Source organism: Heliangelus exortis, chromosome 15 (assembly GCF_036169615.1).
Source record: "Heliangelus exortis chromosome 15, bHelExo1.hap1, whole genome shotgun sequence".
Classification (NCBI taxonomy): Eukaryota; Metazoa; Chordata; class Aves; order Apodiformes; family Trochilidae; genus Heliangelus; species Heliangelus exortis.
The window spans coordinates 13,138,002-13,151,599 of record NC_092436.1 but is presented as its reverse complement, the minus strand read 5'-3'; the positions used below and the strand labels follow the sequence as shown (position 1 = coordinate 13,151,599).

General features: G+C 38.1%; 1 protein-coding gene across 10 annotated transcripts in view; it reads left to right on the top strand.

The window, feature by feature from the left end:
• TENM2 (teneurin transmembrane protein 2) overlaps nt 1–13,598 on the top strand; it is a 558,019-nt gene that overhangs the window by 538,889 nt on the left and 5,532 nt on the right. For all 10 annotated transcript variants that reach the window (XM_071758386.1, XM_071758385.1, XM_071758384.1 and 7 more), the window contains 4 exons: nt 5,197–5,372; nt 6,950–7,185; nt 10,729–11,025; nt 11,905–13,519. In XM_071758386.1, the coding sequence (XP_071614487.1) occupies nt 5,197–5,372; nt 6,950–7,185; nt 10,729–11,025; nt 11,905–13,519 (2,324 nt within the window). The remainder of the gene's footprint in view (nt 1–5,196; nt 5,373–6,949; nt 7,186–10,728; nt 11,026–11,904; nt 13,520–13,598) is intronic.

The window sequence follows — 13,598 nt, the reverse complement described above, 5'->3', positions numbered from 1 at the left end:
GGTATTACCTGTCGATTGCAAGACAAAGTAAAAGCTCAGCGTACTACAAGACACTGTTAAAATCTCACATTATTGCTGAGATGTGAATGCCCTTCTAGGTACGGTGTTTTTGTTGGTTTTTTTCCTCAATAGCTACCTATCAGAATTCATTCGTATCAGAATTCATATAAACTAGCTGTTTCTCAAGCTGCCAATAATTAATTATCAAAGCAATTTAAAATTTTAAATCTCTACATGAAAATCAAGGAAACATTTTAAAAATGTCATTAGAAACAAGTTACAAAACTGGTATTACGGGTGGCTTACAATCACATGAAGTACTGTTAGCAGTAGAAAAATTGTACTGTGATTCCTGAGTAAATACAGAAGGTAGGTATTTGACATCTTACTGAGATGCATCTGAAAATATAATTTAATGTGTATGTAGTGCTGACATGTTGACAAGATTCTTCTCCAGCATCAGGTAAGAACAGAAGTTCAACCCTTGCCTCAGGTCACTGGCAGTAAAGTACGATATTTCTCTCTAAATAGTACAGCCAGCCTGAGTTACTGTCTTAGATGATTAGTACCTTTGATGAGGCAGTGAAAATAACTTACTTTCTCACAGATATGTGCTTACATTCTCTTAAGCATAGAGCCCATAGATGAGAGAATAGTACAGATATTTGTTGAATTAAAAATGCAGATACTTTATAGGGCATGTTTAAAATAACCTGTACACAGTGACTGTTATCTAGGTTAGGAAAAAAGCTATGAAGCGCAATTCACCGTCACCAAGATACTAAAAGATCAGTGTGACTGTAAGTGCATGGAAGACACTGAGTGAGGGTTAAAAGTTAACTATATGCACTGGAGATATGTGTTAAAAAATACCAAAAAGAGAGAGAGGCTGATCCTAAGCAGCTGACTTAATATGCTTTGTTCTTTCATGTACCCCACACAGCTGAGGGGTTTATTAAAAAGTTTATGTGAGGTATTTAAATCAAAGTTACAAACCTAAACAATCAAAGTCCACTGTCAGTTGATACTGGTTTCTGATTTGGTTTTCGTACTGAAAAATCTGTATTCATCATTAGATAAATTATCTTGGTAGCCATAGGTCAGTAGCAATTCAAGATGAAATGAAACTTAGAAAACTTAAAAAATATAAAGACAACAAGATAGTCTTCTCTGCCATTACATTCATGCATTCATACAGAGGTAATCAATACCTAAAATTGTAAATATGGCAGCAGAACTGGAAAAGAACAGATGTCTGTTCAATAGTAAAATACTACATGAACTGAGGTTCTTAGGAAAATATATTTACATGCATTTCTATCAACCAGACACGGAAGTGCCATGCTATGTTACTGGGTAAATTCCTTTCTTCTACCTCCAACTGTACCCAGATACTGCTCACAGAATTAAATTTATGCAGTGTATCTGGTATGCATGGGTATATGCAGAGAAACGCATCCACAAACTATTTGTATGTGTGTGTGTGTACACCCTCCAGATGTATATTGTATGTATAGTGCATGCATAGGATATGCGTGCAGTTCATTTGCAGTAGGAACAGGCAAGACTCTTCAATAATACAATAGCTACCAGCAGGCTCACACAGGGTAATTTAAGCTTGGTTTGAAGCATGAAGCACAGATCTTTGAGGTGGTCCTCAGTCATGTTCCACTTGGTCCTGGGAGCATACCAAGAGAATGCTGCGTTTTCCTTGTTGAATCAGCTTGGTTTTTATAAGGCAGAGAAATCAAGGATGTATGTAAATGTATGTGGATCTGCACCTTGCCCTGCTCTCTAAGTCCAAGCTACTGTTCCTCCTTTCTGCAGTACTTCATGTGGCACTGTCCCACCTACTCCCACCTACAAGCTGCGAGCAGTACATGTTCACAAACCTCGAAGACCAGTTGCTAGCAATAAAAATTGTGTAAGATAGAGAGATACCTTCATACTCAATGTGGGAGAAGGGCCTTCAGTGCATGCCACAGGTCTGCTGAAGGGATGCACAGGTCAGATGTCTGTAGTTCCCTGAGGAACATTCAAACAGGTGAGCTGCCTTTGGACAGCTGAGAGCCATGGGACTGTCAGGCCCTATCTCTGGGCTGAAGTAGAACGTGTCAACAGCTTTCATGGCTGTTCAAGGCACTGGTGCTGCCCAGAGCTATCCTGAGAGCTATGATCCTGGGAACCTTTGCCTGCTCAAGCAGACTTGGTCACAATTAGAAATATGTCAATGAACTAGCAGTGCACACAGGGAGATGCTGGTATCTTAAGATACTGGTGTTCAGAAAGGCTCTCTTCCCTTGTGATTATATTAGTAGAAAAACTTGGGGTGAAACCTTAGTCTAAAAGTAGTCAGTAACAAAAGCTTAGGAATGTCAGTGTAGTTCAGTGACATACGTAGTAGATGCTTCTGAAGAAGATTCCAAGATGACCCAGATTGATTAGTAAATTTTTCGTAGCAGAATTTGCAACAAGGTTCATGTCATGGAGAGGAAAGGTTTATAATTATTTAATTCCTATATAACCTTATTCTTATTATTCAGATAAATGTCTGGGTGTTGTATTCTACTAAGCACTTGCTCTCATGTAATAGAAATTAAAAAAAAAAAAAAACAACTCATTAATATGTCGCAGTTAAATTTTGTAGTACCTAAGTTTCTGGTTTATTCATTTAATTTTTTTATCTTAAAGGTGTTTTTTAAACATAGGACTTTATTGATGCAATGGGTAAAGTAGAAATGCCTTCTTTGTACATCGGTATTGCAGTGTAGTGAATGTAGTGAATTTTTTTATATGTCTGTATTGTAAACTAGATAGTCTGCAGAACTCATAGAGAGTATTTTTGTATCTATCACTTTAAGTGTGTCCATCACTTGCTTATAAGCCCTATTAATCTGTGCCATTGTTGCCTCCACAAAATTGTGGCCAGCACTGGGAAACATACCCCACAGCACAGGGTAAAACACTAATTTCTAGAAATAGCTTTAGGATACTTTCATTTTCTGTTTCAGTCTCTGTACATCCTCATCCATATTTATTTTTTAGACTTTAACAGAGTTTTTCATGGAGCAGCCCACAGCAATTCCCAGTAATTTTTCCCAGGTTAATTAGAAACCCAGCAATGTGAAAGAAGAGTTTAAATTAATATCTCGTTTGCATTGCCTAAAATATCTTTGCTGATAAAGAATTTCAGCAGCCATTTTTCTGGATATTCATCAAGCCCTGCATAGTCACGCTGAAGCCACACACAGACTTTCCTAGTTTGTCCTAAGTCACATTGTTTCTTCTGTGGTAGGTGACACCCAAGTATTCTCTTCATCACTCTATTAATCTCTAAACATAAAGTAGTCCATATACAGACTGTTAAGGTGTATCTCACAATTAACCTTTGAGATTTTTGAAACTGTCCATTCTTTTTGGTTTTGGTTTTCCTTGCTAGATCAATGATTGTCAAATCTTTGTCAAGATTTTCTATATAGCCTAAACCAAACCCCCTTTCACAGAGTGTCTCAACATATATCTCAGTGATATGGCTTAAAAAAAAAGAATTATATATATGAGTAGAAACATGTGACTTTTAGTAAGAAGACTCATGTTGCCTAATCTTTATTTGTTCCCAAACTGCTTAAATGAACACAATGTATTATTGGTTCCTTTTAGGTTGCATGATGCTTTTTATTGATTTACTTCTTTGTCTAATACTTCCATTGGTTCTGGTAAGGCTTGTTGCTCCACAGGTGATTTTTTTTTCCCTTCCTCCCCAATGCTCAGTTGAACGGGCGCAATTATTTGCAATGGATTTGAAATGTGTATCTTTTATTTGTACTAAATGAGGAGCCAGACTGTGTATTAATTTTGAAGATACACTATACAGTTGAGATTTCTGTATTATTTAATTGTAAAAAGTCATGTTGAAAGCACTGACTTTTTTTCATCTTTACAGCTAACCATGATGCACAAAGAACTCGACTAACTCGGTGACACTAAACGTGCTCCTCTCCTCTTCTGTTACTCTCAGGCAGTGCAATGGATTTACCAGTTCTCTTCCAGGCTTCCCACTCCCTGGATTTCTACATTCGAAGGATGACCAGTTGGTTTCAATCTCTACCTAAACTTTTCCTTTTATCTACACAGGACATTTTTTCTTGCCTTTCTGCCATTTAGAAGTATGTGCGCTTTGGCAGCAGCTGGGTGAGAGACTCTTGCACAAGTAGAGAACTGCAGCAAGCAGACTGCCAGACTGGAATACTGATTTTGTTTCAGGTCCCCATTTATTGCCCTTAAGATCCAAGGGACTACTTCCTTAGCATACATGTGCACACAAATACAGCATACTAAAGGAAAGGGAGAAACAGTATGATTTGATTTCAGGCAGTGTTCCTTTATTTCCCCCTCCCCCTTCTCAGGCTTTATACTTTTAAATAAAATTAATACAATATACTCCCGGAGAGCCTTCTTCCTTTTTTCCCAAATTTTTGTTTGTTTGTTTGGTTGGTTGGTTGGTTTGGTTTGTTTTGGTTTTTAAATCTTTATGCCTCTGGAACACTTAATTCATCATCTAAGGTATACACAAAGTGCTGATTGCTGCCCTTTGTGCAACTCCAACCTATCCTGTACTTTAACTTTTCATCATTCATCTTAATGACCCGAAAGATTGACCCAATAATGCAGTTCAGTATCACAGATAAGATCTAAACTAATTTATGTTCTCAAGCTGATTTCTTTCTTAATGTCTGACAAAGTTTATTCCTTGATATGTCACTTAAGACTATACTTAGGAGTTTCCACTAAGTATTCAATTGCTAATGTGCAGTGTATGCACTTGTATATATTCTAGTATCCATCATAAGTCCGCTTCCTTAGAGGGAAATGCAACTATTAAAATACAAATTAATTTACTAATTAGAATTGTTTGATCCAAATATCACTCTGTATATCTGTAATAACTTAATTAATTTCATAATTTAAAAGATGGTAGCCTGGATTTACACTCATGCAGTTGAGATCAGTATCTCTAAAAATTAATTAATTATTATAGACTCTTTCAAGAACAGAAAACTAGATATGGCCAGGATGTTCTTGAAAATCTGCTTTATTCTGGGTTTTTTGCACATATGTTGTGCATTGTTAATACATTGGGTATTGAAATGAACATATATCCTCATGCTTTTTTGTTCTCACTAACTTTTCTATTAGCTATGATCATGAAGGGCGTCTGACCAATGTAACACGTCCCACTGGAGTGGTAACGAGCCTGCATCGAGAAATGGAAAAGTCTATTACCATCGACATTGAGAATTCTAATCGGGATGATGATGTCACGGTCATCACAAATCTCTCCTCTGTGGAGGCTTCCTATACAGTTGTTCAAGGTACCAAAGCACACTTCTCAGCACATCTCCTAACCACAAATACCACTTGAGAAAGCAATTGGCAAAAGTTTTGTGTTGTTAGCACACTCATGAACAGGGGCAAAAAGTGTAAGGTCTGCAAGAAAAACTCCCATAAAGCTTACTTCTAAAATGACAGGTCTTCACGACAGGTAAGAGACATTTCACAGTCATGCTTGGTGACAGATATGTATGGTCTTTATATGCTGGTGTTACTTAGTCCTGCCACCACTTCTTGGGTCAGGTACACCTTACCCACTTACCTATTTCTCTGTCCTTCACTGCAAAATTAGTTCTCGCTTTAGTGCCATATAGGTGCAGTCTAACTGCTGAATGTTGGCTGCCTGGGTAGAAATCCGTATAGAAAGAGAGGCTCAGGTAGCCTTCGACTATGAGAAATTAATCTTCCAAAATTATACACTACTGTTAAATAAAATGCAGAACAATCAGGGCAGTGGATGGTCTTGTGCCACAGTCAGAACTGAGAAGTGTTACAGCCTAAGTGTGGCAGGAGATACCAGCAACAAAGCAGTTAAATGTTTGCCTAGAGCTTTCCAGTGCTACCCAAGCATTGTATCTGATGAAGAGAACATAGTTATCAAAGACAGACTGAAAGGAATCTGTTGAGTGATGGGGTATTTTAATTAAGATATGTCACTGGAATAAGAATACCATCCTCCAACTATAGTCTCCTCCTGACATAAATGCCAACATTTATAGACTATCATGCCATGACATGTCTGGTTACAAAGACTTTCTGTTACACCAGATGATTAATTACGTAGCTGCTCTTGGTCTGTCAGACAAGTATCGATGCTTTGGTGACAGCTTGCACTGTAGTGCTCCACCCTGGCTGTGAGTGGACGTGGCTGTGTCACACAGCTGGAGAACAGCCTAGCCTAAAAGTATGAGATTATTTTTACAACTCCTTGGCTGCACGAGACAAAAGGCCAGGTGTGGTGTGCGCATCAGGCTGGTGCACTTCTGGTGGGGTGGCAAAAAGGCAGGCAAGTAAAGGACTGCAGCTGCCAGCTTGCATTGCTGGAGCCTCACACCTTGAGGATTTAGAGCCATACTGGAATTCTTTACAAAGCCTCTGCTTGGAGACAGTTTTTAAACAGAGGGAAGAAAAAGAAGAGACACTTACTTCTTCCCATTCATAAAGAGTCCAACATTCTTTATTTTTCTTTTTCTTTTTTTTTTTTCCTAGTTGTTCTGGAGTTTAATGCTTTGTTGCTTATCCAGCAGTTCAGTTTTCAGGAGTTTTTGTTCTTATTAGAAGTAATGTGGTTGAACACATATCACTGTGCATTTTGATTCACAATTACAACAAAAGGGAAAATATAATGAAATAAACACAGTATTTCTCTGCAGGCTCACTTTTCAATACTGTTCTTTACATGAATCAGTAACATCCACCACAGTACCATGTAAATGGTAATTGCAGGCTGACTTCATTTAACATCAACAGGAGTGCAATAAAAACCCAATCAAATTAAGCTATATGTTTTCTTTATGACTGGAGTAGCTAAATTATTTTTTTTTTATTATTGCTGTAGATCAAGTGAGGAACAGCTACCAGCTCTGTAATAATGGTACTTTGAGAGTGATGTATGCCAATGGCATGAGCATTAGCTTTCACAGCGAACCTCATGTCCTGGCTGGGACTGTGACTCCCACCATAGGACGATGTAATATTTCTCTACCAATGGAAAATGGTTTAAATTCAATTGAATGGCGCCTGAGGAAGGAACAGATTAAAGGCAAAGTGACTGTGTTTGGAAGAAAGCTCAGGGTAAGTAGGATCTCTTATTATAATAATGATCTTCTGTGGGTAGAAAATTAGTTTTCCATTTTTACTTTCTAAAACTGTACAGCTCTGGGATTGTCTTTGGCATGGCACTCTTTTCTTTATTTGAGAGTTCAGTTAACTGCATGGGATCATCTGCTGCAATTACTAAAAGTATTCCAGAACAGGTTATTAGAATACCCAGAATACTGCTGCAAGACACTGCTTAGGAAGGTGGTGATGAAATAATCCAACCACTCACCACTTGTAGAAATGCTATGGCACACTGACCATAGTTAGGCCTGGGGAGCAAACGCAATTACAGCTTGGGTAGCTATGTTCTGATTCTTTAAAATCCCCCTACATATTCACTGAGACAGGCATATTGTGTTTATTCCCTTTCCTGAATGGCACAATTGGAAAATAATTGCTGTAAATTACAAAGTCATAAGCATAGGGTAAGAAAGACACTCAGGTCATGTAACCCATCCCTGGCCAAATTAAAAATCTGTTGCTGCTGGATTAGTCCCATTCTGAGCTTAGCTGGCATGTTTTTCTAAAAATGTGTCTAAAATGTCATTGCTTCTGTAAGTACAGCTTTGGAAGGGCTTTGAGATCCTGGGCAGAAAAAAAAAAATGTAGTGCTGATCAAGTCCTGTTTCTTTCAGTAATTCTTTCATTATCATTGGGCATGACATCCAGTTCTGTGTGTCCAAGATGATATCGTCTTGATTTATGACATGCAATATACGTAAACATGTATGTAGTCATTTAAAAGAAAAGTAAGACTGGGATGTTAGATTTTCATATTTTCCTATTGCTTAACATCTAGTTCACAGTGTTGAATTAGCAAGACTTTCCTGTTTCTCACAAGTCCCCTGAATGCATGTATTGGGGAGAGAGGGAAGGTTAGACAAAAAATGGAATGAGATTACCAGATAATCTTTAATGACTAAATTGATTGATTTTTGATGTGTTGACCTGCAGAAGTTAATTGTAAGTAGAAAAGAGATCAGCTCTGCATTTTGACCAGGTGTTCAAAATAAAAATAAATGGGACCCTGAAATGAAATTGCTGTAATCTTAACTCTCAATACTGAAAATTTAGTAGAGATACTTGTAGTAATTAGCTGAAGTTAAACATGTCTTAGAGCTGAAACCTTGCCTGGGATGGCTTATCTTGCATCATGTTTATGCAAATCAAAACACTGCTTTATCTAGCAACACCTCAACATTTAATTGTCTGGTGTCAGTTCCTGTAACAATAATCACAGATCCATTTAGCTCTTTTAAATGAAAATCACGAGATTATAACAGGTTGAGTGGATGAAAAATGAAATCTGAAAATGAGGGAGAAAGCATAAAACTTATTTGCATCTCATTTATTCTAATTCATCTTTATAAAATATTTAGTGAATGAAATGCAGCAAGCGTGTTGGACCATTGCAGGGAGCAGGTGGCAGGCAGGGGAGGCTGTGGCAGCGGGGACAGCCGTGGCACGTCCTGGTACAGAGCCAGGGACACTGCTTCGGACCTGACACAGCACTGGGGTGACCCATGAGAGATCACAGGAAGCCAGCTCCTGAATCCCCAGTACCAGGAAGAGTGTTAGTCATTTTGTGTAGGTTTATGTATAATTATTTTGATACTACAATTACACTCTCTGGTTTTATGTACTTTACAAAAGAAAATTTAAGTTACTGAATTATCCAAGCAAGCGATGCTTTATTCTTCAAGCAATGTTTGTGTGTGTGCGTAACTCTCCTGTGCAATCACTTACTACAAACCCCTAATACTTTAATTTTATATGGAAAAAACCATAATGTTTATAATGTTTTGGAGAAAAGGGAAGATACCTGGAGTCCGACTTTCCTACATGCAGATTACAGTTACTGTAATAGAGGGAATAAACCCCTGAAATCCCACCTCTGAAGTTTCAGAAATTAAAAACAAAAATAAAATAAAACAAACAACATTTTTTGGCAAAATCTGCCTGTCTTTAAGAAAATGGATTCTTTAAGTCACACGTTAGCCTTTTAATGTTATAGCAAAATGTTTTTGAGAAGTGAAAGCTCTCTCCTCCTTTCTCAAGGGAAAGAGAGGGTTTGATCTGCCTCTGTCACCAGGATTGATCCTACATTTACACAACCAGAGCAACCAGTTGAGAAAGTGCTAAGGTTTGGCTTTGTTGCCATTACAGTGGGGGAACAGGATTTGTTTTGCCAAGGTATTTAAAAAACCCAAACCTTATCTTCTCTTTGAGTCACAAGTGAAGTTGTTGCTGGGATAAACTTTGGGAAACCTACAGAAAAGACCTAATTCTAATGATTGCTCACTGAGGAAATGCAAACTGTTAAAGGGATAGATTTATTAATGGAAAAAATTAGGATAATTAGTGATAATTTGAAATAATTACTTCTTTACAAACACAAGGTAGTATTAATTTAAAATTTGCCTTCTTTATAACTGAATTCCTATCGGAATGGGAATTGTTTTACCCCTGCCAGTGGAAATATCTCATAATAACTCTCAAGTCCTGAAGAAAGGTTCAGGGTTAATTTGCATATTGTTTGATGTGCAGTTTAATTTTGGGTAAGAGAAAATGTTGCTTAATCAAAGCTACTGTAAAATATAAGTTGAAGAACAAATTCCCAGGAACTGATTAATACTTTTTAAGTAGACATTGCTCTCAAATTATATCTAATTTAAAGACTTCTTTATTAATGATGCATATACAGTTAAATTACTTTAAAAAAAATTATCAGATTAGCTTGAATTCTGGGGCTTTGCCTCCAGTGAATATATTTTTGTCCTTCCATATAGCACTAGAAGCCTCTCCTTTTGACATTCTTACGCTCCTTTGTCTCTTTTGCTTTTTTACTAGAAAAAAAAAATTCGGACTTAAATGCTGTGCTTGGATTTGAAAATTATAACTGGGGGGAGGAAAAAATCTAATTATTTAGCACTTCTGTTTCACAAAGCTGAAAGTCCACCTTTCCCAACCTGTATGATCAGGATTTTAATCAGAAGAGATGAAATGCAACCCAAGGCACTTGGTTGAGAAGGAACTGTAGAGTATTTGGAAAGTACATGACAAAATCATAACAAGTTCATCAGCAGGCTGTAGCAGCTACAGAACCTAAGTGGCTAAGCCTCAACAAAGACACAAAATTACGTTTTCTTTTGTTGTTCTTTGCATCATTGTAGGGGGATAGGCTCAGAACTACCAATAGCAGAAGCAGAAAAAATGCTTCCATGCAAAATAATTTGTTTCTCTGCTTAGTGCTCGTGCTCTGCACTTCAAGATCAGTAAGTCTATAAGTTCTGACAGTAATGAAGCCTTTGTCTGTAAGACTACAGCTCCCATGTTGCAGGGGAGCGGGACATGTTCCAGTAAAACACTCATAATTACATATTAGAAAGTAAAAGCCAGTTAACAGGAAGATGTCCTGTACTTATCCAAAATGCAGGGAAATCCTATTTACATGCTGAAAATCCAGAGACACAGTGCCCACTGCTCACTGAGTACAGCATTTCTTTCATTCCACAGGTGCATGGAAGGAATCTCCTGTCCATTGATTACGACCGGAACATACGTACTGAAAAAATCTATGATGATCACCGGAAATTTACACTGAGGATCATTTATGATCAGATTGGGCGGCCTTTCCTTTGGCTGCCCAGCAGTGGCCTGGCTGCTGTCAACGTCTCCTATTTCTTCAACGGGCGCCTGGCTGGGCTGCAGCGCGGTGCCATGAGTGAGAGAACAGATATCGACAAGCAAGGCAGGATTGTATCACGCATGTTTGCAGATGGGAAAGTTTGGAGCTACACCTACCTAGAAAAGGTAGGTGATGTTGTTTTACCTTCTGAGATTACCTACAGAGACAAAGTACTGTTTGGCTTTATTTTAAGCTCTGTACCTAGCATATATACACACCAATTATCTAAAATTTTACATATTCTGGCTGCCAAGAACCCCTTTGTACCTGCTCTCAAATTCCTTATAATCTGACTAATTTTTAATGGGAAAATTGTCTTTTGTTATTTTCATGAAAGCAGTTAGGCTGCCATATAATGACATAAACTAACACGATGAATTGTGCTTAATTAAGACAAAGAATACACGAGTAAACCTGACAGAAGGTTCAGGGAGAAACAGATAATTAATCTTCAGTCATTATTTACACAATGAAAATATGGGCATGTATTTTTACGTAGCCTAATTAAAACATTTCAGTCATAAAAGTGTCTTAAATACTTAACAATTACATATAATTTTGCCTCTCCCCTCCTTGAATCTGTTGTTCTAAGCAGACCAGAACTGATGTTCTCTGCTTAGTTTCTCACATATGTCACTGTAATAATTGTGAATTGCAACTGCTAGTGGAAAGATAAATCAAGTAATTTATCTTACTCCTCTGCATCCCTCAGGAAAGAAAAAAAAGAAAAAAAAAAATTAAAAGTCTTAATAAAGAGAAAATAGATAACAGGTTGCTAGCCTACACTTTCTTCTGCAGTGTCAGCATACTTATTTCCGAGTAGCACATCCTCTCATCTGCCAATCTGCCAATGTTCCTGGGCAGTTTGGTGCCCCTAACTGATGTCTCTGATTTTCTTTTCATTCATGTAATGTTAGTGCCTGTTAAGTAAACTTTACTTTTCTTTAATGCCCTCTCAGAGGTCACATGCTGAAAGCTAGTAACTGTATATTTTTTCCCTATAGTCAATGGTACTACTGCTTCAGAGCCAACGACAGTATATCTTTGAGTATGATTCTTCAGATCGACTTCATGCCGTCACCATGCCAAGTGTTGCTCGGCACAGCATGTCAACTCACACCTCGATTGGTTACATTAGAAATATTTATAATCCCCCTGAAAGCAATGCATCGGTAATTTTTGATTACAGCGATGATGGCAGGATTTTGAAAACATCATTTTTAGGCACTGGACGACAAGTCTTCTACAAGTATGGAAAGCTGTCCAAATTATCTGAAATAGTTTATGACAGCACTGCAGTAACTTTTGGATATGATGAAACTACAGGTGTCCTAAAAATGGTGAATCTGCAAAGTGGAGGGTTTTCTTGTACAATCCGCTATCGTAAAATTGGCCCTCTTGTTGACAAACAAATCTACAGGTTCTCTGAAGAAGGTATGGTCAATGCAAGGTTTGATTATACATATCACGATAACAGCTTTCGAATCGCAAGTGTCAAACCCATAATAAGTGAAACACCTCTCCCAGTTGATCTCTACCGTTACGATGAGATTTCTGGCAAGGTAGAGCATTTTGGCAAATTTGGAGTTATTTATTATGATATAAATCAAATTATTACGACAGCAGTGATGACACTGAGTAAGCACTTTGATACCCATGGACGAATTAAAGAAGTTCAGTATGAAATGTTCAGGTCCCTGATGTACTGGATGACTGTGCAATATGACAGCATGGGAAGGGTAACCAAAAGAGAGCTGAAGCTTGGTCCATATGCCAATACAACCAAATACACCTATGATTACGATGGAGATGGGCAGCTGCAAAGCGTAGCAGTGAATGACAGGCCAACCTGGCGTTACAGCTACGATCTGAATGGGAACCTTCATCTCCTGAATCCTGGAAATAGCGTCCGGTTGATGCCTCTACGCTATGACCTAAGAGACAGGATTACGCGCTTGGGTGACATTCCATACAAAATTGATGACGATGGATTCCTGTGTCAGCGAGGCTCAGATGTATTTGACTACAACTCCAAAGGACTCTTAACAAGAGCTTACAACAAAGCAAATGGGTGGAGTGTTCAGTACCGCTATGATGGACTTGGCCGAAGGGCTTCCTGTAAGACTAACCTGGGGCATCATCTACAGTACTTTTATGCTGATCTTCACAACCCAACAAGGGTAACTCATGTCTACAATCATTCCAATTCAGAAATTACCTCTTTGTACTACGACCTCCAAGGTCACCTCTTTGCAATGGAGAGTAGCAGCGGGGAAGAATATTACGTTGCCTCTGATAACACGGGCACTCCCTTGGCTGTGTTCAGCATCAATGGCCTCATGATCAAACAACTTCAGTATACAGCATATGGAGAGATCTATTACGATTCTAACCCTGATTTCCAACTGGTTATTGGGTTCCATGGAGGGCTGTATGATCCCTTAACCAAACTTGTCCATTTCACCCAAAGGGATTATGATGTCCTGGCTGGACGCTGGACATCTCCTGATTACACCATGTGGAAAAACATTGGTAAAGAACCTGCTCCTTTCAATCTGTACATGTTCAAGAGTAACAACCCTCTCAGCAATGAACTGGACCTAAAGAATTATGTAACAGGTGAGACTTCATTATGTTTCTTATAAATTACCCTCTGGTTTGAAAGTTGATTTGGGAAAGAATTTCTCTTTACTGGCCA